Here is a 25,891-nt window from a genome sequence, read left to right on the forward strand (position 1 = left end):
TGGAAATAGTAGCAGACGAGACGGTTTTCATAATGGATGAGTGATGAGTTCCATAAATATTTGTTAACGTAAGCACTTTCTTAATAACTATTATAAATAATACAATTTTATTACTGTTATTATATTTAGATATTATATTGCGAAATTATTTTATCAATGCGGTCAGAAAACCGCTATAGCTGAGCGATTTTCTGACGGCATTGATTGATTAAATTCGAACGCACATGGTTAATGTCATTATGACTAGTGACAACGATCGCTCAGAAATTGTTATTTTATGTACATGATATTTTAGTATTTGATTAAATTTATATAATAACTTTATAAAAACGTATCAAGTTTACCTGTAGCATAATTTCTATCAAATAATCGTTATCCCCTTCCTCCCTTCGAACATAAAGTTTAGAATATATTTACTAGTTTTATTATTTTCCAATGGCAATATTGAGCTAAATGTTATCTGTGAATGAATGTTATTTTATTTTTCTGAGTAGTTGTGATGTGATTTATTGTAGATTTCACAAATGAAGGAGTGTGTTGCGTATTTAGCTTGAATTAAAACAATGTTGTGCCTTATTGATTAGTGCGTTTGTTTACCAATCGTGCTTAGTGTTGTAAAATACGTTTCCTGCCTTTGGGAACCGAGGATGATCTCATTGACGCACTGACGTTTCGTTCCTTACTGAGATCTTGCTTCGTTTTATTATTTTTACGATTCACTAAGTCCAATGACCTTGTTAGTAGCTTATAAATAATATTGGCGAATTAAATTATTCAATATGAAGAAGCAGTTCTTTAGGGTTAAGCAACTCGCCGACCAAACATTTTCAAGGTAGGTACAGTATACTTTTTATCTATCACCATTAGATAAGATTCGAGCTCCTTTGTAGAGATTGTTGGCAGTCGCATCACAGATCTTTGTGTATACCTCACCAGTACAAGATAAATAAGAGCATTATTACATATTATAATACATATAATATAAGTTTAACTTTAACAACATTTTGAAGTCAGTAAAGTGATAATGGTTTTGTTTACGCGCAGGGGCGGTAAAGGCGAAGCGCTCACGGATGAACTTCAGACGGCGGATCGGAAAGTAGAGCAATTAAGAAATGCCTTACAACTAGTTAGTAAGAGGCTGGCCACTGGAGCTGGTGGCACCCAGGGACAGGACCCTGCCGCCCGGGAGAAAAGGCTGAAAAAACTTCCAGAATATATGCTGGGTTTGTCAATGGTGGAAGCTAGTAACTATGATGATGATGAGAGTGTCCTGAAACATATCCTATCCGAATGTGGTAAGCTAACTAACAACAATGCCAAGGCAATTTGATAATGTCTAGTTGTCAGGGGCCCTCAATTGTCACAGAAGTGGCATGTTGTTATATAGCCAAATTGTGATTCATTTCAATGAGTTCATAGTACTTATATTTAGAACTTTTTGGCTGTCTAAAGATGATTTAGTACTCACAAAAATGTAATATGTTTTATTTTCATAGATTTTAATCAATGAATATTTTAAATATGAATATTCTCTATTGGTAAAGTTTTCTTTAAAACAAAGTGCATAAAAATATGTTGTTGTTATATGTTATGTTGATTTCCCATGTTTTGGTATAATGGGAAAAGATTGTATATAAGGAAATATAAATTTGTAAAATGTCCATTGTAACTACACACAGTAATTACAATAATTGAAATCTCCTTTATTATATTATATTGCTATATGCTACATAATATGTCTATAAAATATTTGCTTACTTTAATCCATAAATACCCCTGGAACAGGAATCTTATAAAATTAACCTAATAACTGTTTTAAATATGTTTTATAGTGCCCTAGCGTGATATATGTAATGTCTAATGTAATCTGTTTTTAGGTAAAACAGAAAAATACCTAGCTAATGAAATAGCTGAGCACGAAGTTAAAGTGGAGCAACTAGTAATTGCCCCGCTGTCAACAATCAGCGACCATGATCTCCCAGCTATACTCAAGACGAAGAAGCATCTTAGTAAACTCATAAGTGAAAAGGAATCTGCGGCACACAAATATCATGTAAGATAAACTTATCTTTTAACATAATCAATGACAAGAGAATACATTGAAAACAAGTCTATCATTATTTGGTTTATTGATAATGATTGAGAAGTTATTATGCCTCCATTCACCCAGATTTTGGAATGATTATCATTTTTAGTATATAATACACTTACCATAGAGAAAAATACAGAAACTAAATGAAGTAATATTGTAGCCTTATTTAAATATTGTTACAAATTCATATTAGCTCAAAATTCAAAATAGAGTAGTAAATGAAACTACACTAACATTACTCTCCCTTGTTGGCTAACTCTCCCTTGTTTTCAGGTCCTTTTTGACTCATAAACCATTAATATTTTTATTAGTGTAATAAATATTTACAATACAATATTTATATACAATATTTATTAGTGTAATAAAATGTTAAAAAATCCATTAAAATGGGAACAGTACCTTAAATGCAGATGTTTTTCATAATAGCCACCTCTTTTTTAGAAATAAAGTCCTAAAAAATCTAGTTTAAGACATGGGCATCAAAATAAATCAATTGTCACCTCATTCATCAAAATCGACTCAGAAGTTTTGATGCAATAACAATACCGACATGCATACATAAACTGCTAAAATAAAAATTCTTCCTTTAATCTTTGATATATCTAATGGCAATAACATTATTTACAGCGAGCAAGAGAAGAGAACCCAGCTAAACTAAGTGCAGCACGAGAGGAATTAGAGGAAATCGGAATAAAAGTGGAGTCAGCCAGGGACAGTCTGGCTGCAGAGATGTTTAGTCTAGTCGCCAAAGAAGCGGAGATGGCCCACATATTGCTGCAGTATGTGAAGCTACAGCGGGCGTACCATGAATCCGCATTGCATTCGTTACAAGACACTGTTCCAGAGCTGGAAAGATTTATAAGTAAGTGGTATTAATAATTAATACACACAGTGTTGGCCGAAACGTTAATGCAATTAACCATTAACCAGTACAAATTGAACCATAAAGTGTAACCGTCGATTATATATTTGCCAATTTAAATTTGAACTGATGTAAATATTTCGATTTCAACTATCCTGTTTTACATTGTATGACTGAATACATTACAAATATTTAAAATAGGACCTTAATACAAAATATTTCAAAAACATTTTCCCCAAGTATTTTGTGACTTTCCTTTAGCCAGCAGGAATATAGATTAAGGTATAGTTTGTCAAAGGACTGTCTCATTTTAACCATAGACACAGAGAATCATACTATCTTTGTCTTACACTAGTACTAACACCCAAAAGAAAAGGATGAGTATAGTTTTTTTTTTGTTCTTATTTAGTGTCAATTTGGTTTGACCAACTATAATAGGGAATATTACGCGAAACTGCGTAGGGGGCGCCACTACCACAATCTGAGGGTCTATCGCGAAACAAGAAAATCGAAATTTCATTATCTGACATCTCTGTCAATCTTGCATATTAGAGCGATAAAGAGGCAGAAAGCGAAATTTCGGATTCGCGTTTCCCGGTAGGTCCTGTAAACAAACCGCCTTGATGCATCAATGCCATATTTTATTATCTCTGAAAACTTGTCAAAAACCTATTAAAGGTTGCAGCATAACGCTTTAGGAGAAACCTTTTTTCTTTACAAGTGAATTCTTTGATTTGCTTTGACAACTGCCAAAAGAATGAAAAAAAGATGAAGGTGTGAAAACTGTCAATGTGAGAAGGAATTAGATGTGATGGTGAAAAAGTAATTGATCTTTTCACAAAATAAAAGTAATTCTGCCATTTCTGCCCAACTATAACAAGTACCGGGTTTATCCAGGATCACGGAAGTTTTTTTAACGTGAATAGCCGACCCTTTAGAAATAAGGAGAACCGCTTTTTGTCGCGGGTAAGTCCGTTCCATACTCTATTTTATTATTTTATTGGTTTTCATTTCATCACTTTATTATAGCGTGGCCCTTCTCTTCGTCCGCAGTTTTTCATTTTATTTGGAGAACATATTGCTCCTACTTTTTCTGGACACGGATCACGGCGCACGCCATACCACAGTGTCCGGCATAGATCCCTGGTTGCGGCTCCGACATCCGCCTGACCGGAACCGGTATAGGCCTGGGCCTGTTTCTCCAAGCAGCTCACTCTCCTCTCTCAAGGGAAGTGACCAACCTATTTCCTACCTACCAATTTTAGGCAATCTACTCAACGTCTTCCTTTTTATATCTTTTATACTTTAAACCACTGTTAAATATTTATTACTCGCAGCCTTCACTCCTGGCTGATCCCCACTGGTACCAGTAGGCTTTAGCCATTTTTTATTTAATAAGATTGATTTCCGTGGCATTTTTATAAAATTGATTTCCGTGGCATTTTATTTAATAAGGTTGATTTCCGTGGCTTGTAAATATCAATATATATATCTTGTGGCATTTATATTTTTTATTTATTCCCAAAATTGCTACAAATTTGGCGCCCGAACTAAAAAAATAACTGTTTTTTATTATTAAATAAACTTTCGATATTAATTTTTTTTTTGTTAAAGAAAGGGGAGGGAGTCCGGTCAAACGGCCTTACTGTAACGCTTAGTTTCGTGCCCAAGAACAGTAGTGTTATAATGTCAAATCAAGGTGAAGGATCCATTGGCGACACTCCACACCGATCGCTAAATCCGTTTGCTGACCCGAATCCACGTGTGCTAACCATGGATAGCGGTGACGCGCACTCAAGTCAATTCGCGGAACCACCACCGCAGTCTGGACCATCTCCGTGTCCGATGTATACGAGTCACCAATGGAAACCAGAGTCGCTGACTAAATGGTGTCTTACCTTTTCGGGTGAGAGCTGTGTTCGCGATTTTTTCGGTCGGGTTGAAACGGAGGGCATTGCGCGCGGCGTTAAACCATCCTACGTTGTACAGAGGTTTCACGAGCTACTTTCCGGCAGCGCTCTGAAATATTTTCGCGCTATTCGCCATCCGAGGCTTTCGTATGTTGAGCTAAAGTCAGCCTTTATGCGCACCTTCGATATTGTTGATTTTGATTTTAAAACAGAACGTCAACTGCGAGAACTGAAACAGTCCGATACTCAGACCGTTATCGATTTCGTCATACAGGTCCGTGACCTTAATGCTAAATTACGTGCCCCAGTCGGTGAAGACGACTTATTTACTATCGTCAAATACGGATTACACAAGCGATATCACCCATGTCTTGCCACAAATATTATAAGAGACATGGACGCTTTGCTGGAGGTAGCTAAAAATTTTGAATCATTCCAACCACAGCTGGTTCCGGCTACTACAGTGGCTCCGATTAACGCCCTAAGTCCAGCATGCCTTAAGTGTGACATGTTGGGACACGACTATAGGGGGTGTCCAAACGTTCGAGGGGTGGTGTGCTTTCAGTGCAAGCGGGCAGGTGCTGTGACCCGGAATTGTTCCAACTGTAACCCTCCCACGCCACAAAAAAACTAGATGTTGGCGGCGCCACGCTCAATCCTTCGGTGTCGCCGATAGTCATAAACAACTCTCTTAATAATAGATTATTTGTCGAAGTTTCTGTTTCTGGTATTCCTGTTAAAGCTCTTTTAGACTCTGGTGCTATGAGGTCTCTCATCGACCTCTCACTTCTTAGGGGTTTAGGTTTAAATTATTACACGGGTACAATGCCAGTAGTGGTATCCGCGGACAATTCACCGATCGAGATTCTTGGTGGAGTAGAACTTACCATTTTTTTTCATGGAATGTCTATTACCCACCCATGTCTCGTAGGTAGGAAGTTACCTACACAATTTATCCTCGGAATGGAGTTTTGGGATGTGTGCGGATTGACATCGGTCATCAAACAGTTTTTCGAAGGTGAGAATAGCGGTAAGCTTTTTGTGCCGTCTACTCACGTTCCTGTCAGCGGACGCATCGAGGCTAGTGATACTCGATATTTACACCCGAGAAGAGTCCTTTCTGCCGATCAAGAACTCAAACTCCAGTCCGTTATAAACACCCTGGAAGACATCTCTTCTGACAAGATAGGTCTGGGATGTACATCTTGGTTATCCCATAAAATCGAGACAACTGGACCGCCTATTCGTCAGCGTTATTACCCACTGTCTCCTGTCAAATTGAAGGTCCTCAATGAAGAGATTGATAAGATGCTTGCGATGGGGGTCATACTCCCTTCTCGGTCACCGTGGGCAAGCCCAGTTGTAATGGTGACAAAAAGCGACGGAAGTGTGAGATTCTGCGTAGATAGTAGGAAATTAAACAGTGTTACTATCCGCGATTCCTACCCGCTTCCGCGAATTCAAGACATCCTGGATAACTTACGTGGTGCCAGATACCTCACATCGCTTGACCTTAGGAGCGCCTTCTGGCAGATTCCGCTCGCCGACAAGGACAGCTGTGAACGTATAGCATTCATTGTTCCTCAACGCGGGTTATTTGAATTTGTCCGTATGCCTTTTGGGCTCACGAATGCTGCGTCAGAAATGCAACGGCTAACTGATATGATAGTCAACTATGAATTTTCAGCTGAATCAGACGACTTTGTATTTGGTTACGTGGACGATTTAATTTTAGTATCTCGCGATTTTGATAGTCATCTAAACCTAATCACCAAAGTCCGCGATCGCTTAAGAGAGGCCGGTCTATCTATCAATCTAAAGAAATGTGAATTCTGCAAATCGGAACTCAGATATTTGGGGTACATTGTCAATGAACGCGGGCTCCAGACCGATCCAAAAAAGTTAGAGGCGATTAGTAATTTCCCGACGCCTACGACGGCAAAATCTCTACGGGCATTTATTGGTATGTGCTCATACTACAGACGTTTTGTGGATAATTTCTCATCTATCATCGCGCCTTTAACGTCTCTTATCGGAAAAAAGAAAGGCAAAGATCCCATCAGTTGGACCAGTGAGTCTGAATCTGCATTTAAGCGATTAAAAACGGTCCTTATTGATTCTCCGGTTATGGCATGTCCAGACTTTACAAAGCCTTTCGTGTTGCAATGTGATGCCAGTTCGGTTGGTCTTGGTTCGGTTCTAGCCCAAAATATTAATGGAGAGGAGCATCCAATTGCCTATTACTCACGGTTGTTTTCAAAAGCGGAACGCAATTACTCAACGACAGAACGGGAGCTGCTCTCGGTTTTGGAATCTATTAAACACTTTCGCGGCTATCTCGATGGAATAAAGTTCAAGATAATTACAGACCACATTGCCCTAAAATGGCTCATTACCCTAGACAATCCAAGTGGCCGACTAGCTCGTTGGGCTACTCTAATATCCCAATACGATTTTGAGATCGAGCACCGAAAAGGCGCATTAAACGTTGTCCCAGACGTTCTTTCTCGTCCCCAGATTGGTTTGATTTCCTTCAGACGGGGTGACAGCATAACGACTGACCCCTGGTTCGAGAGGGTGTTTACAGGTACAACAAGATCGCCACAAATATTTCCGGCGTATGCAATACGGGATGGGGTTCTAATGCGTAAGATGGCGGTTAATAATCCTTTAGAGACTAACTCCTGGCGGACGGTTTTGCCTAAAGATAAAATAAGAGAGGCTATCGCTGAGATTCACAACGGGTTCCCGAATGTTCACCCTGGGGTCATGAAAACTTATTTGAAATTGAGACTAACTCCTGGCGGACGGTTTTGCCTAAAGATAAAATAAGAGAGGCTATCGCTGAGATTCACAACGGGTTCCCGAATGTTCACCCTGGGGTCATGAAAACTTATTTGAAATTGAGAAGTTTATACTATTGGCCAAATATGTATCGCGATGTAACCGAATACCTTGGGGAGTGCCAAGTCTGTAAAGCATACAAGATTTCTAACACACAACCGCGTGGGCACCAGCTTTATCCAAGACCTGTATACGCTCCACTAGATTTAATTTCCATAGATTTGGTGGGTCCTCTTTCGATAGCCTATTACGGATATAGATATATTTTAACCATAGTTGACGTTTTTACAAAATTTGTATGGTTGGTACCTTTGAAGAAGGCTGATACGAGATCTATCACAGTTGCTTTGGAGTCGGAAGTGATATTGCGCTATGGAACGCCATTCAACGTTCTTTGTGATAACGCGACTGTTTTCCGTAGCATAGCATTCGTAGATTTTTTAAGGTCCTACGATATTCCCGGTCCGTGTTACACGCCCTATTACACGCCTCAGGCCAACGTCGCTGAACGTTACAATCAAACCGTAATCACGACTCTTAGTATTCTGACAGGTAATGATAATCGCACTTGGGCAAGGAATTTGCCAAAAGTAGCATTATATTTAAATTCATGCGTAAACCTCGCAACTTCATATACCCCTAATTTTTTAATGTATGGACGTGAGGTGGAGACTACGCGACAACGTGCCCATTCTCAGACTCCAGGCCCAGAGTTGGTCCGTAGTCGGAGTGATCGCGCCTTGTGTCTTGTAGCACTCCAAGACATCTATGCGAAAGTTGCTGATTCCTTGTTTTTTGCTTTTCAACGGAACGCAAACACCTATAATGAGAAAAGGAAGGCTGTTATGTTTCAGCCAGGTGAAATAGTATGGCGGAAGAATTTTCAACGTTGCCCTGTCGGAAAAGGACCTGGCGGGAAGTTCGCTCCGCGGTTTGTCTCGTGTCGCATAGTCAGGCGTATTTCGCCGCAAGTTTATGAACTGGCTGACGTAAGCTCACCACACGTTGGTTTTTATCACGTCAAAGACATCTTAAAGTAGCTTTCGGGAAAGTTGCGATAATTTAGTTTTTTTTGTTGCTTACATAATTCGTTCCGCGAGTGTCATAAGGTACCGTTTATTTGCGCCTGGTTGCATTTTCATAACAATCATTTGTTGTTAGCGTTTAAAGTTTTTTTATTGGTTACGAAGAAAGGACACCTTGGTTAAGGATCAATTGTTTGCGGGTTCATTTCCCATATTTGTAACATGACTATGAAGTAATACTAGGAATTTCAGTCTGACCTTTTTAGTTGTTGGAGGTGCTCTTTTTTTTGGTATTTGTGTTGAGATACCTTTCATAACAACCACCTTTTTTTGTGTATGTTAGAGGATGTCTGCAGCATAACGCTTTAGGAGAAACCTTTTTTCTTTACAAGTGAATTCTTTGATTTGCTTTGACAACTGCCAAAAGAATGAAAAAAAGATGAAGGTGTGAAAACTGTCAATGTGAGAAGGAATTAGATGTGATGGTGAAAAAGTAATTGATCTTTTCACAAAATAAAAGTAATTCTGCCATTTCTGCCCAACTATAACAAGTACCGGGTTTATCCAGGATCACGGAAGTTTTTTTAACGTGAATAGCCGACCCTTTAGAAATAAGGAGAACCGCTTTTTGTCGCGGGTAAGTCCGTTCCATACTCTATTTTATTATTTTATTGGTTTTCATTTCATCACTTTATTATAGCGTGGCCCTTCTCTTCGTCCGCAGTTTTTCATTTTATTTGGAGAACATATTGCTCCTACTTTTTCTGGACACGGATCACGGCGCACGCCATACCACAGTGTCCGGCATAGATCCCTGGTTGCGGCTCCGACATCCGCCTGACCGGAACCGGTATAGGCCTGGGCCTGTTTCTCCAAGCAGCTCACTCTCCTCTCTCAAGGGAAGTGACCAACCTATTTCCTACCTACCAATTTTAGGCAATCTACTCAACGTCTTCCTTTTTATATCTTTTATACTTTAAACCACTGTTAAATATTTATTACTCGCAGCCTTCACTCCTGGCTGATCCCCACTGGTACCAGTAGGCTTTAGCCATTTTTTATTTAATAAGATTGATTTCCGTGGCATTTTTATAAAATTGATTTCCGTGGCATTTTATTTAATAAGGTTGATTTCCGTGGCTTGTAAATATCAATATATATATCTTGTGGCATTTATATTTTTTATTTATTCCCAAAATTGCTACAAGGTGCAGTATGTATAAGTTACTCTATGGTGTACTAAAGGGGCTAGTGATGCGCTCTAGTGGCAGAACATTGCAGTAATACCCGCTATTAATTAACAAATTATTTGTTTGTGCTATTTAATGGCACTTTAAATATCGTTACTCAAATTAGATTGGAAAGAGATTATTTTCGTGAGATTTGTTTGTGACTGGTACCGCAAATAAATACTGCGGTCAAGCACCCGTTAGACTAAGGATGAGAAAACAACCAGTCGCAGGACTCTCAGGTCAACAGGTAGAAACAAACTTGGCTCAGTGCATATGTAAATCCTGTTCCTGTCTTAAAGAGATCCAATTATTAATCATTGATCGTTTACTTTTTCAAAAATAATAAAGATCGCTCGCAACGAATAAACTCGCTCACCATCCGCTTATAGCCAGCGGCAGCGGTGGGACAGCGGCGTCAAGGTCATTCCTGATAACAAACAGTAAAACCAATGTCATGTCACAGCCCTATCATTACTATGTACCTAATGATAAAAGGTTCCTGTCACAGTAAATGTATTCGTATTGAACACGTATGCTGAAGTCGCGCACACGAAAATCCTATTAGAATACAATCATTTAGACTTCCGTTCCGACAAACTTATACAAGGTAGAGCACTGAGTTCATTCCTGTACAGTGTAGAGAATAGGGTGTTTGACTGTATTTAAAATAAATTATTTTAGACCATGCATGAAATAAAGCACCAGAAGATTAATAGAGAAACGTAGACAGCAGTTATTTTTAGGCACCATTTCTATTTAAAAACTCGTATAAAACTTAAAGAGTAGGTACTTAATTTGATTGTGACGTCACATGCTAGTGTTTCATATAAATTCCATAGTAGCAAAATCGTTTTGACAGTTCGAAAAAAGAAACTGATTTGCCTAGTAGTCAAATACCCTATTGAACAAATGAGATTTTGCCACGGCTCATGGGAGGCTGAGGTCCGCTTGGCAACTAATCCCAAGAATTGGCGTAAGCACTAGTTTTTACGAAAGCGACTGCCTTCTGACCTTCCAACCCACAGGGGCACAGGGTAAACTAGGTCTTATTGGGATTAGTCCGGTTTCCTCACGATGTTTTCCTTCACCGAAAAGCGACTGGTAAATATCAAATGATATTGCGTATATAAGTTCCGAAAAACTCATTGGTACGAGCCGGGGTTTGAACCCGCGACCTCCGGATTGCAAGTCGCACGCTCTTACTACTAAGCCACCAGCGCTTTCCGCAAAGTAACGTCTGATTCACTAAATTATCTATAAGAAAGGTTGGGTTGGGTAATCTTTCGACTGGTAGTTCAAATTAATAGTTTTGTAAATTTTGCTGCGGCTACCAGTATACGTACCGAACCAGTACCAGTATACGTATACAACCCGTGCAAGTCGTAGACGTAAACAAACTAAGTTATTCGTGTATCGACCTGTGATATTAACATACCTGTTATTTATTAAGAATGTGTTAAAAACCCGAAAGCTTTTAAGTGTTGCTTCAAACGCTTTAAAGCTTTTATTTGCATGCAGTATAATAAGAACAACTCGACAATTTACGCTTTTACTCCTAGTGAGTATTATATTCTTTGGCTAAGGGTCACCAACCATCTGTCCAATGTGTATTTTGTCTCACATTTTGCTTAATGAGAGAGTAAGACGCAATGACATTGGACAAAGATATTGGTCAGATGGAATACCACCCAAAAATAAAATAATTATCATTAAGAATAAGAAGATAATATGCCTGAATAGAATATCAACTCATGTATATTATTTGTTGTTTATTTTAAACACTGCAATCATTTGCAGCCCAAATTATTTTTAGATAATAATGATTACGTCGTCCTATTATCAGACACGAATACTTAGTAGAAACGATGATTCACACAGCTTTAAATGGCTGTGCGACCTACACCAATTGTACCGTAATTAGTTTAATAGTCTTCGCAGATGATCTATTTTCTACACTGATGACAAACACGATATGATTGTCATAACATAACCATTATCTGAGAGAGTGTGCTTTCGTTTAGGTTTCTTCGTTTCACATATTATCTATCCAGTATCTTTATCAAGTCGCTGGCTTGGGATCTCAGTTAATATTTTTTTAATGGATTAAGCAATGCTGGACGGAATGGATTAAAGTAAAAGAAAAACCGCAACTCTATGTACAGTTTAGCCATTTGGCACACGCATACTAGAGGATGATAATACTATTACTTATTCTGTGCTAGAGGCTAGAGGTCAAAACAATTTTTTGTGTATAATTTTTTTATATGTATTTTGAAGAAAAAAAAACTACTTAAAAGAAAATATTTTTTAAAATTGCTTTCGTGGAGTTAGATATGAGGGTATCACGCATCATTTGTGGTATATTTTACAAAAAAAATGAGCTATATCATATCGTATCTGGAGGAGCCCTAACTCGGTATGATTTGAAAATTACATTTGTTTTAATTTAAAAAAAATGGCTGAAATGTAATGATGTATATTTCTTTGATCGCCTCAAAAAGCCCTTTCATATGATACCATACACGATAACTTTCTGAAAAAAAAAAATTTTTTTCCCCATACAAAAAAACATGACTTAGCACTCCCCTGCGAATGGAATTTTTTTTAGGAACTGCGGGTCAAAAATTTTGTTTTGCCTTTGTATGCGTGTACCAAACGACTAAACTGTACATCGATTTGCAGTTTTTCTTTGCGTACACGGCGTACACCTTACACTAATAAAAGTATCTGATTAAATATATCAAAACGCGTGTATGCATAAGTTGATATGACAATACGCAAATTTAAAAGATTTATTGCAGGCGTTCGAGATCCTGATTAGATAAGAATAAAATAGAGTACATAGTCTTCTAGTAGCTACAGTGACGGAGAGAGTGACAAGTGTCGTGACGAGATCTCCATGCCTCACAAGTGGCACTGTTAATTTCTATGGCTTAATTAATGCATTTCAAATAGCAAAATTTCTATGACATGTTCACTTAGCACTTATATAGATACGTTGTACCAAAGAGGATATTATATTATAGAGCGGTACTGTCATAGTAAATTTTGTAACCACAGTAAATTCACTGCCATCTATCGACACACTTTAAAACTAAAAATGAAGATTTATAAAAATACAATAAAATGTATTTAAATACGGATAAATGATTATTTTTATTTGCATTAATTATTTTATTATTTTGACCCATGTTCTTTTACTGATATGCGTTAAAATTGTTAAATAACAAACGAAACCGTCAACGCCCTCTATACGAGAGTAGGCCAAAGGTAGCAGCGCCACCTGATCGAAAATCAAATTTTCTTGATTTTCGATGCACGTTTTTTCCTTAGACTGTATCCATCTATTACGGAGTTATATCTATCTTTTGTTGTACTGAACGCGTCGAATGTTGATAAAATATTATCAGATAAGTAACATCTCGCGCCAGCTCTTGTGATTGACCTGAATCACCTGAACAATAACAATCAATAATACAGTTTTTTTTTTATAAATAAATATAAATAAATATTATAGGACATTCTTACACAGATTGACGAAGTTAGATGTTTTATTCTCTTTTACAGATGACAGTGCTGTGAAACGTGTATTCGGATACCCATTAGAAGATCACCTGCGGGTAACGGGGCGCACGATAGCCTTCCCCATCGAGCTGTGCGTGTGCACTTTACATGAGCTGGCGCTCAACGAGGAGGGGCTGTTCCGGATAGCGGGCGGTATGTACCAGTACACAATTTACCCTTTAGGCCACATAAGCACGCTAATAAGTAATAAGAATAGTAAAACCTTTTTAGTATTCAGTTTATATACAATTTAATTGTTAACACCCTGATACTCTTGCATCTTTTTTTTTTCTCATTATTGTTGTTATTGTTTTTGTTCTTGTTTGCACAAATAGCTCTGTTTTACTCTGTAGAAACTTTATTAAACATGATGTTAAAATATTTTCATTAAGGAAACTGTAAGTCTAGCTTTAAGAAAATTTCCAGTGTTATGTATAACTATAGAAGACTGTTTGTTTCTTAAATAAATAAATAAATAAATAAATAAATAAGCACTTGCGGTTGCCACCGCGGCGGCGCGCCGTCGTTCCATACTGTAAGTTGACGGTTGAGTACCGTCAACCGCGGTAAATAAGGATGGCGGCCTTGAATAGGGATGAAACCTGGAATGAAATTTACCAGATAATTATTTTTAAAGTACCCACGCAATTGTATCATGCGATTGAAAATAATAGATTCTTTATGATACAATTTAGGGATAAGTTCTATCTTGATATCTCCCGACGACAAGGATAGCGGCCGATGACGAAATCCAAATAAAACTGAGGAATACTACAACACTGTTTATTCACAAAACATTACTAATAGATGTTAACTCCATAAATCGTTTCACAGTACTGTGTGTCGAACCACGTGGCTCCTGGCTTTTATATTAATCACTAGTTATTAAAAATTAATCATTGTGGGTATATTGTTAAAGATCAATCTAATATACCTATAATGTGCGTTACACACAATGGAGGCGAAATAAAACCAAAAATGTGTTGCTCTGAAAAGAGAATAGGGTTTTTTTATTAACAGTTACTTATTTCTAGCTTAACAGTCTAACTTAACTAAATATCTAAAGTACTTACCTGAAAAGAGAAACAACATTAAAGCTATTATTCCACCAAGTATTTATTTCTAATTTTCTATTCAATAATTGTTAATCTTATATGCGATCGTTACAATATAGTTACAATTATGGATGGTATAGAAAGTATCGCAATCTCTTATGGCAGAATTGTTGTAAAAGTGACCGCGTTAAGCTTTAAATAATAGTTCCTAATCTCTCCGGTGGCGCTAGTTAGGCTCTGGGACATGAGTATAACATGAACCATATAAGGCAACAAATAACCCGACCAAATTACGTAGGTTGTTTTTGGTAGTATTTCGGTGTATGGTGGCGCCGCCTAATTACTGTTTTTTGATGGACACTTTTCATACATAGAGATTTGGCTCCTTTATACAGTCTCCATGGTTACAATGCACTTTTTACGAACACCGTCTGACGTTTAACCTGTCAACTTTCAATGTGTCATTGACTGCCACAGATTAAGTCCAAACTGAGGAAAGATGAATGAAGTTAACAATGCTTCATTTACATACCCACAATGTTCAAACAAAACAAATTTTATTTATTTATTTATTTACATACACACAACCATCAATTACAGGAAATCCTAATTCGACAGTATGGAAATTGACACAAAAAATAGGTACAATACATTAGCTTACAGATTACAGTAGCACAATACGTAAAGCGTAGCCCTTGTGAATTCGTTCAGAGAACAAGAGAACAAATCTAACTCGATCGCTACTCTATTAAGGGTCCGAATTGCGCGCGTAAAGGGGGCCTGGCGAAGGAGTTGCGTTCGAGCGAGCGGCTCGGCCAGCAGGCTCGGCCGCCGCCGCCGCCGCCACACATACCGATCTGGTACGTTCAAACGCACCTCTGCCAGGACTCCAGGGTTGCACAACTTGCCCCGCACCAACTTAAATATATATGAAGCTAGCCCCAGCTCCCTTCTAACTTCTAGTTTATTGTATCCTACCATTCCTAACACGAACAACGTAGGATACTTTAACGGATAAAAAGGGTATACTCCGTATAATTTTAAATATATAAATCTAATAAATTTATTTTGGATGCGTTCCAACATTAACCTATATTTTGACTCGTGTGGACTCCAGATTGCCGCATTACCCTCCAAGTGACTCCTGACTATTGCCTCGTACAAGACACGTATCGCGTTAATATTATTAAACCCATGAGCCTGCCTCATTACAAACCCAAATGATCTTACAATTATTGATGGTACCATAAATGTTCAAACCAATCTACCTTCGACTATCCTATAGATGTTAACAGCCCAACAGTGATATTAAAAAAGCCATGAGAATGTGCGGGTACAACTATTCCGATACAATCTCAAATGGGGCATTTTCTATGAAAAGGGACCTTATTGTCGATGGCGCTTACGCCGCACAGCTTCGCGCGGCATTGTATTTATATCGGAGCATCGTTAATAATGGCGTAAGCGCCATCAACAATAACGTTTTTATGGAAAATACCATAAATACCCACAATTTATCATACTAAGGGTCGGTTGCACCAAACTGTTTGTCATCGTTAAATAGTTCGCAAAATTTTATTGTATTGAAAGTTTCATAGTAAATCGCCGCGGAACGCCGGGTAACGTTGATCAGTCTGTCAAGTGCGGATAGTGCAACTGGCACTTAATTTTACAAAAGTTAACAGTAGTAATCTGATGTAACCGGTAGTTCTTTTTTCTCGTACAATAGAGAATAAAGTGTTTACTTACAATTTGTGTGGTAGTTTATAAGAAATTGTCTGGTAAATTTCATTTCAGGTTTTGCCCCTATTCACCCCAGTTGACGGTACGTACGGCTACGCGCGATTGCATACTAAAAAAAAGTCGCAATTTGTTAAGCGGCGTGTCACTGTGGTGGCAACCGGAAGTGCATATATGCTCGTAGACCACCTGAGTGTAATGTAACTAAGAATAGCCTTCCCCTTGGACCCGGTACTCGATAGTGTTGTTCCAGATACGATACGTTGTTGGTCGCGAGCGACTCCATACTTGAAGTCGCGCGCGACAACCCAAGTCATGATAAGCGATGGGAATATATATAAACTAATTTAACCAGCTGCTACAGGGTGGGCATATTTCTTAATACATCCTTACATTCCTTACACACACATACACGTAAAATCGAGTGTTCGTTTCGTCGTAAAATTAACGATGTTCTTTTTGAGTAATGTTCACCATATTTACACCATAATATAACGATTATTCCAAAGTTTTTATTATCTATTTAGTAATATGATTTTGCCGGAAAATATTCAGGAAACAGATAACAAATTACTTGGGCTAGGGTAAAGTTTATTATGCAATATAATATAAGTACATTAACAATACCTATTAACCCACGCCAATAAATAACCTAATTTATATATGTATATTAGATCTAGAGAACAAACAAGTCTTGTCTGAGCAACCACAATGATTTAATTTCAGTAGTGGAAACTGTTTTGGCTTATGTATGTATATAAGTGTAATTATCTATATGTGTTGTTCGCTGTTTGTTTCCTATTATCAATAAATAAATGTTAACATGTAAATTCAATTTCTTCAAGATTTAAAATCAAATGCTAATGTTAAGATTTGATTAGATAATGTATATGCTTTAAAACTATATTTCTCTCTTTTTATAATTAAAATAAAAGAAATTTTTGGGCATATGTTAAGTAGATACTTAAGAAAACTAATATTATGCGTAGTAGGTACATGTCTTTTTCTGTCCGACAGGTACGTCAAAAGTAAAAAGGATGAAGTTGTCGCTGGACGCGGGCCTGTTCAACGTGCCGCTCCCGCCCGACTACCGCGACATGCACGTGGTCGCCTCCGTGCTCAAGTCGTACCTGCGCGAGCTGCCCGAGCCGCTGCTCACCTACCGCCTCTACGAGCACTTCCTCGCCGCCTCGCGCCAGCCCGCGGAGACCGCAAGACTCAACACGCTGTGGGAGGCCATCCATCTCCTCCCCGAAGCCAACTTCCACAACCTCAGGTACCTCATCAAGTTCCTGTCCGCTCTCACGCAGAATCAGGCCACCAACAAAATGACACCCTCCAACTTAGCTATCGTTATCGCGCCGAATCTTCTCTGGGGGCCGCACGAGAGCAGCGCCTTCGACATGAACGTCACAACCGCCGTCAACTGCGTCGTGGAACTCCTCATTAAACACGCCGACTGGTTCTTTAATGAGGAGGTAAATTTCTTCATTTCCTTCACTAAGGAGGATCTTCTTCCCGATCAGTGCGAGTATGGGTTCACACCGGGTTTCGGGCCCGGTTTCCCGCAGACCGCGGCGCTGCAGGAGCACTCCAACGGAGATTACAGTAACATGAGCCGCTCCATGCTCGAGTACGAGCGGCGCGGCGAGCCCGGCCGCCACTCGCGCAGCAACAGTCACGATACTAGCCTCATTTTACTCGAGAACGATATCAAGAAGGCACAATCGAACAGCTCCCTCTCCGATCAGTCTAGTCCCCCGCTCGGCAGCCCGAAGCCCATCATGAGGAGAAAAAACAAACCACTAGCTCCCGTCCCGCCTAACTTCACTCCGGACAAAAATAAAAAGCCCGAAGCGCAGCCGGAGCCCTCGAAAGAGGCGGACAAGCCGGCGAAACCGCCCCGGCCCGTCATATCCGACAGCGGAAAAGTCATCTCGGGCGTGCAGACCATCAACCGGTCCACTTACAGGCAGAGCAAGGCGCTGAAAGACGAGGCCCGGGGCAGCAGGGAGAACCTCTTCGAGGCGAGGCGGCAAAGCTTAGAAGTGGAGAAGGATAAATTCGAAAGCATAAAAGCTCTGGAGGATAGGAGCGATTCAACTCTAGTCGTTAAAAACGTGACCGCACAGACGGGAGTCGTCGGCAGGATGAAGGTGACGGAAGGCATCAGCGGGCCCTTGTCCCTCGGCGGGCAGCCCGCGCGGCCCGCCGCCAAGCCGGCCGGCCAGCCGCCGCCCCGGCCCGTCGCCGCGCCGCGCACCATCATACCCAACATCGACGCCGACGCGGGGGAGGTCCAGCTGAGGAACAAACCCGCCATCCCCGAGCGGCCCGCGACGCTCCGCCCGCAGAGCTTCCGAGGTGCGCGCGGCTCCAGCGACTCGGATGTGACGCCGACCGTTCTCGAGCGCACGCACATATACAGCGTCGACAAGCAGCAGCCGACGATGATCCAGGTCGGGCCGGCGGACGAGGAGGGCGGCTCGCGCGTCACCGTGCAGCGCACGCACAGCTCGGGCGGCAAGGACGCTGAGCTTGACGAGCACAAGGCGCTGACGAGCGCCACGCGGCAGCTGTCGCAGTCGGAGGGCAGCATAACGGAAGTGCCGCTGTCGCCGCGCGCGCCCACGGCGCGGCCGCCGCGGCCGCAGGTGCCGGCTCCGCCGCCGCCCGTGGCCGCGCCGGCCATGGCCACGTCAGCCGTGGCCGTGCCAGCCGTGGCCGTGCCAGCCGTGGCCATGCCGGCCGCGCCGCTCGCCACGCACGAGAGCACGGACCTGTAGCCACCGCGCCGGCCCCGAGATCATCAGTATTACGCGGCACCGACTCGGTCTCGACGCGTGTCGGCGTCGAGATCGACTCGCGCGCCTTTTCTAATTGATTACATCTCATGACAGATTAGCATTAGTAGCCGGTGCTTCCGGTTTGAGGAACTTCTCTCGATTCGAGCGCGTTGATCCGTAGCTTTAAAATGCCGCGCCCCGTCGCATCGGCGTGCCCGATTATAATTACTCTCTTGCGAAGTCTTCATATCTTAAATAAGGCTTTAGAAAATCGAACGAGACTGAAGAGTTTTATACTTTTTATTATGCAATCTACGTCCTATTAATAATGAATAGCACATCGGAGTGCAAGTAAATTGCCTGATTTCCACAATCTTGTGTCACATATTTTTATACCGATTTGATAAAAGACGCACTCAAAATTCGACTTAGTGTTGCTTGCCCTAGAATTGTACTTTAATCCTAATGGAATTATAAGTCATACTGGCAAAGTCAACGCGTTAAACGAACTGCCAGGATGGATAGGTAAACATTTATCACATTTGTTAACATTATGGTGTATAAAGCTGGTCGCTAACTAGATGCGACGTAGATAAATGATTATTGAGAGCTAGAAAACAAAACATTATCATGGATTTCTAAATCTGTTGTATCAGTTTTCTTTGCTAACCGTCTGTGAATTTCTTCCAAGTCTGTGGATAGCCAGCTTATGAACTTGTTTAATATCACATCACAAGACGATGTTTCCGAAAGGGACATCAAAATTTGCCGTCATATTTATATGATAGTTAAAATAACTGTACAAGTTATGTTCAAACCCATTTCTGCATTTTGCATATCTTAATCTGCCTTTTATCTATAGACTTATTTATTTTTGTACTGTATTATAAGGCATTTGTGATTTACATACAAGACATATATTGGAACGTAAATATAGCTTGCACGCATAATTTAAGTACATACTGAAGTTATCGTAGCGTTATATTTAAATTAATTCGATTCGAGCAATATCCAAAAAGACATATTTGACATTGTCTATTGAGCTTTGTATGCTTTTAATGACATTAAGAAGTAGTGTTACGAAGCTGTTTGCAGTTTCCGAGTCTATGCAATTTAACTAGTTTGAGTTCAATATTGACTATTTAAATATTTCTCCCTCACTTAAATTATCTTGCATATTATCAAGGCTGCTTTAGCAATAATTTATTAAATTAAATTTACTCGAAAATAATTAGTGAAATTGCTATACTAGCTGTATACCACACTTGCATATTTTGCATAGACTTGGCAACACTGTAATTAGCATTTTTTGTACAATACTGAATGTTGCAATTGTTCGTTGTGATACTAGGAAGATTATCCACCCAAGCGGGTGCACAAACGTACACATTTTGACGATTAGCCATATTTTATGATATTTATCTTTTCAGTATGACTGCAGTGCACGAGTTCTGTCCCGAACTAAAAGAACGTAACTGCATTAGTTAGCCCATTTCAGTTGCGTTTTTTTAAGGCATCCATAGTCTCATTAGTTTATTGGCCAATATCGCCTACCCACTTACAATTTTCATTGTAGCCCTTCCTGCGTCTCAATAAAATTGTACTAAAATCAATATTCTGACTAGTACTCACGATCCTGCAACATGCTGCTAGCGCGGGAAGCAGCTATCAGCTAAAGTGAGATGGTAACGCTTACTTATATTATATTACTTTCTCACTCTATCATTTACTTGCGCGCTGCTCTTGCAGTATTCCAAGCAGGATCGTGAGAACTAAGTTTAAGCAATAATGAAAACAGGTAGGTGCTGATATTGGTTGAACATTAATCGTCCATGGAGGCCTAACACGGCTTTGTTCATACACTGTGTCAGTAAGTTTTACATTATTTTTTAGACTTAAGTATGTTATGTAGTATTTACGACGTTTTATGTGATATGCATTTTATTATTATACTGTAAGTATACAAGCTTCTGTTGTAAGTAATACTAATAAGGATATGCTGAAAGAAAATTTAAAATAGATTTGTTGTTTTATTTTATACATATTATGTTTGCCATTTTACAATGTAGTGGTTCCTTTTGCCGACTCTGAGGAGAGATATGAGATTGGGCAGTATATGTGCAGATTGCGTGATGACTTCGTCTATTTTCTTGATTCTAGTGTGGTTTATGTAGAAGCCGCCGGCTTGGATTATTCGTATCGCGTCATCTGGAATTACAAACATATTTAGCATACTAATCTATCTATAGTCTGTTAAGGTATTTATGAAAGTGTTAACAAACCACATGACTGTCATTCAGCAATGATTTCTAAACGTCTTGTTTCTTTTTTTTTTTAATTGCAGAACATGTTGCCAACTTGCCATAGAGGCGCGTTGGAATGTCTTCCGCCTTGTGGCATCGGAAACTTGGTGATACTTTACGACAATAAACAGAATTAAGGCTCCTGTTCTGCCCCGTATAGTTCACGCACGCTCCCTATAGACTAGAACTGTGGCGACTACCATTCAGTTATGTCTCTCGAGTTGGCGCCTTCTTTCTCTTTTACACAGTAATAATTAGATGAGATTTACAAGAGGGACTGTACAACAGTTGCTAGCAACTCACTCTCTGTAGGGAAGCAGCCAGCCTTCATCCCTAGCTCGAGGACCGTGACGCCAGGAGACAGCAGCAGGTGCACCACCGGCGCCGCCTGAAACACCTGCTCCAGCTCCGTAGAACTGAGCGTGACCAACGACTTCACGTCCTTGCTGTAGATCGCTTCAGTCGCTCGCTGCGCACGCTCTAATCCTTCCTCTGAAAATATAAAGATAGTTCATAGATGTAACTTTTATATACAATATTTTCAACCTTATGTAGATGAATGTAAGGTTCATTTTGATTTTTTAATAAGGCACTTTCTTGTACTGTGCACTTACTGCCATGGACTAGAGTAACCAACTGTTCTGCTAAACATGTTTGTGGGTATCTCTGTTCAGGATGCTCTTTGTGTTTGTGCAGTATATCCTTTATTTCTCCGAGTTTGTAGAAACTGAACAGTTTCAGCAATTTCTCCACTTCAGAATCTTTGGTCCTCACAAAATATTGGTACAAGCTGTAGGAACTGGTTTTCTCTGGATCTAACCATAGGGCGTTTCCAGCTGACTTGCCGAATTTGTCACCCTCTTCTGTTGTGACTAGAGGTAATGTAAGTCCTAAAAAAGTAATAGTAAAATCAGTAAAAACATTGGTGGGAAAAAGACCAAGTGTATATTAAACTAAGGATAATGCCTACTCACCATACACATCTTTCTTAGCTGTCCTACTTATGAGCTCATGACCTGCAGTTATGTTACCCATCTGGTCACTCCCACCGACCTATAAGCATATACATATTTATGAACAAACAACATGGCAATAATCAAAATTTAACAAAAATTGTCATAACATGAAATAGCTGCACTTTCTGCAGTACATTTTTTACCTGAAATCTACAATCATATTTGTTCAACAAATGCAACCAATCATAAGACTGGAATATCTGGTAAGCAAACTCTGTGAAGCTCATCCCAACATCTGAATTGATCCTAGTCTGCACACTCTGTTTCAGCAGCATTGTTCCCATTCGGAAGTTTCTCCCAATTTCACTGACAAACTTGATGGCATCTATATCCCTATACCAAGCCTCATTGTTTACTATTCTGGAAAGAATGTATAAACATTACATTATTATAAGTGGATTTTTTAGAGATGGAGGGGTGGGAGTTGTAGGACAAGTGTCACATACCCAAGGAAAAGCATGTTTAACTTTTCGAACGCCAAGAACACCTAAAGTCTTCGTTACTAGTCGTGCCCACCGCGCCATGGTGTCAAACTAACCTTCACACTTTCAAGTAAGGTTTACATTAGCTCGCTTGCGCCCAGGACCTTCGGTGTCAGTGACATTTTTGTTTATAACATAAAGGGTTAAATGTTTTTCTTTTCTATACTTTTACTAAAACAGGTTAAACAGTATACAATACACATTAACTAAACTAATATTAACTAATATAATATAAAAGACAGAACCATTATTGTCATGCAGTAAAATTAGTAACTGCAGTGCAAAAACTGGCAGCATGCCTACAATCATACCTTATTGGGTTTAATTTTCCTTCATCCTGCCAGATATATTTTTGATGATTTTCAAATACCGTTTCTAGATTCTTCTTAATGCAACTAATATTTTGGCTTATGACATCACTCTGTAGGGCAGTGCGGTCTGTGCTGCGACCACTTGGATCACCAATATGGCCCGTCGCTCCTCCTAACTGTAAATTTGGATGTCTTAATTTCTACTCTATTGTTTTCTGGGACATTGATAACATGCATTAATTTCACCTTGTGTATTGTGTACAGTCAGCATCAACGAAAAGAATAAGAATCATATTGCTCAACATTGCCTACCATGCCCAACATTGCCTGCCTTAAAAACGATTGTAAATCTTTCATTTTTGGTAATAAGATAAGACTGAAGACCTGAGACAAAAATCAAAAGAGACCGACATACTCACTAAAATAGATCAATCAAAAGAAGTGGAGATGGGCTGGCCACATGGTAAGAGACAGGCGGGAACAATGGAGCAAAATAGTAATGGATTGGTATCCAAGAGGTTGTACACGGAGCCAGAGGAGCCCTCGAACAAGATGGGAGGATGAACTCAAACTCACAGCGGGCCCGAACTGGAGAAGAGTGGCCCACAACAGACCCCAATGGAAAGAGCTAGAGGAGGCCTTTGCCAAGCGACACACTGAGCTACAAGACATACTCTTAACTCAGAATAAAAGGGCTTAATAGATAGAATAAGATTATAAGTATAGTCAGCTATTTTGTAAAGAATCACCATTTTTTTTAAGCCAGGCAATGTAGCGCTAGTATATGGGATTTGTTACAAACTATTTGGCCACTTTGGGTATCACTGTGTATATGGTGCTGACATAAAATAACTAGTTAACATTTTTGTTTTTGTTTTTATTTTTGGTAATATTAATTTAATTTTGGTAAGATAATTTAAAATATGTTAATATTTTTTCACCTCCGCAGCTCGAACATGCCTACTTTCATCACTCCAGAAAGTGAAGAAAGTGCGACTTTCCTCACTCCAAGGAGTGAAACAAAGTAGCTTTTTAATTTTGTGAAAGCCATGAACTGCCACTTCATACTTTGATTACATTTTTTTTTTAATTATTCTGTGTAATTCGAAATACATTTTAACCTAATATGTTCTCACTACTGAGGTGAAAAATTATGTGTGCAACACGAGAGCAAAGTTATTTTACATCTCGTGTTTTTGAGTCCCTCGCTACGCTCAAGATTAGGATCTTTGCATAGCAAGGGACTCAGCTATGCTCAAGATCCTAACTTAGAATCACTCGCTTTGCTTGTGATTCAATTATAGAATCTTTCGCTTTCTCGGGACTCAAAATAAACACTTGCAAGAAAAACCAACTTTCCTCTCTTGTTGCTCAAATAACTATTGTACAGCAATACTCACCAGGGCAATAGCATTGTGTCCACCTCTCTGCCAGTGTAAAAGATTTATGATGACAAGTAGATTGCCAACATGAAGGCTGTTGGCTGTGGGGTCAAACCCAGCATACACACACTGAGGCGCTTTGTTTAGCAGATTTATTATTTCATTCCTGAATCAAGAGAAGTGTTTATTGTCAACCAATCATGTGATTAACTTCACTTAGGTACAGGTAATAGAGGTGCAGGGTGCGTAGACAAGATGCCAATCGCTTACGCTCCCGTAGCGAACGAAACGCAACTGTCGCTGTCGCACTAATATGGAAGAGTGATAGAGAGAGATAACTACGATACGCTCGGAGCGTTAACGATTGGCATGTTGTCTATTAACCCAGGCCACTTCGTCCTCTGCCTGCTATACGGCCACATCTCAAAATATTTATGATTATTGGAGATTCATCATAAAATAAAAAAATAATAAATTTGTTTCCTTTAAAAATGTTGGTGCCCAAGTGGCCGTATTGCAGGCACGGAACGACTTAGGCTAATGTTAAAAAAAAATTGAAGTGGTTGTTAAGAATGTTAAGATTATACTTACGCTGCTGTATTGGGAAATAGATCATTGAACATGCCCCGTTCATTGAGTTTCAGGATATTTCTGCTGCTACTGTAAAGTCGTTTGTGTTGTTCGTAAGTTTTCAAAATACGCAAATGCCGCAAGAACTTCATTTTGAAATTTATCACAAAATTTAACTTAACAAGACACCGGCGTAGTTTTAACTACTTAAAACACAGTGAAAATATATAAGTTACTTTCATATTTTATGTAATTTCAGAAAGAAAAACATGAATATGTAGAGGTTATTTCGGAATAGTTTTGTCAGTGACAGTGACATTATGGCATGACATTTGAAATATTGATGTAACTGTTATTTCCAGTGTTTTATTAACATTCTCAAACAGTTCGACATATGTTTACTTGCACACGCACGGTGCATGCGGTTTTCACCTGATCAATAGTGATTCTTGAGAAAGATTTAGGTGTATAATTTCACTGTGCGAAGCCGGGGCATGTTTTTTTTTATACCACGGTGGCAATCAAGCATACGGCCCGCCTGATGGTAAGCAGTTACCGTAGCCTATGGACGCCTGCAACACTTGTTTTGTTGTATGTCGCTAGTATATGATAATTAATATGGCAAATAATTGGCAAAGGAAAAACGGACCTCGCGCTCGCATTTGAGGCGAAGGGACGCAGCTATGCGGCAGAACGTGATAGACTACTAATTAGACT

The 25,891-nt window shown here is 39.6% G+C and overlaps 2 protein-coding genes across 2 annotated transcripts; one reads left to right on the forward strand and one right to left on the reverse strand.

Moving 5' to 3' along the window:
* The first annotated feature begins 473 nt into the window (after positions 1 to 473).
* Positions 474 to 21,131, forward strand: LOC134744270 (rho GTPase-activating protein 44-like). The gene is made up of 6 exons (XM_063678019.1): positions 474 to 832; positions 1,045 to 1,295; positions 1,878 to 2,053; positions 2,720 to 2,954; positions 13,533 to 13,682; positions 17,342 to 21,131. Exons 1-6 carry the CDS (start codon positions 780 to 782, stop codon positions 19,108 to 19,110), a joined length of 2,634 nt encoding a protein of 877 aa, XP_063534089.1. The 5' UTR covers positions 474 to 779; the 3' UTR covers positions 19,111 to 21,131.
* Positions 21,132 to 25,464, reverse strand: LOC134744278 (tyrosine--tRNA ligase, mitochondrial). Its single transcript, XM_063678032.1, has 8 exons — positions 25,196 to 25,464; positions 24,623 to 24,770; positions 23,223 to 23,398; positions 22,573 to 22,789; positions 22,388 to 22,466; positions 22,028 to 22,303; positions 21,717 to 21,905; positions 21,132 to 21,318 (listed from the first exon to the last, which is right to left on the reverse strand). Exons 1-8 carry the CDS (start codon positions 25,324 to 25,326, stop codon positions 21,155 to 21,157), a joined length of 1,380 nt encoding a protein of 459 aa, XP_063534102.1. The 5' UTR covers positions 25,327 to 25,464; the 3' UTR covers positions 21,132 to 21,154.
* Between the last annotated feature and the right edge of the window lie 427 nt (positions 25,465 to 25,891).

This window comes from Cydia strobilella, chromosome 9, assembly GCF_947568885.1.
Source record: "Cydia strobilella chromosome 9, ilCydStro3.1, whole genome shotgun sequence".
Classification (NCBI taxonomy): domain Eukaryota; kingdom Metazoa; phylum Arthropoda; class Insecta; order Lepidoptera; family Tortricidae; genus Cydia; species Cydia strobilella.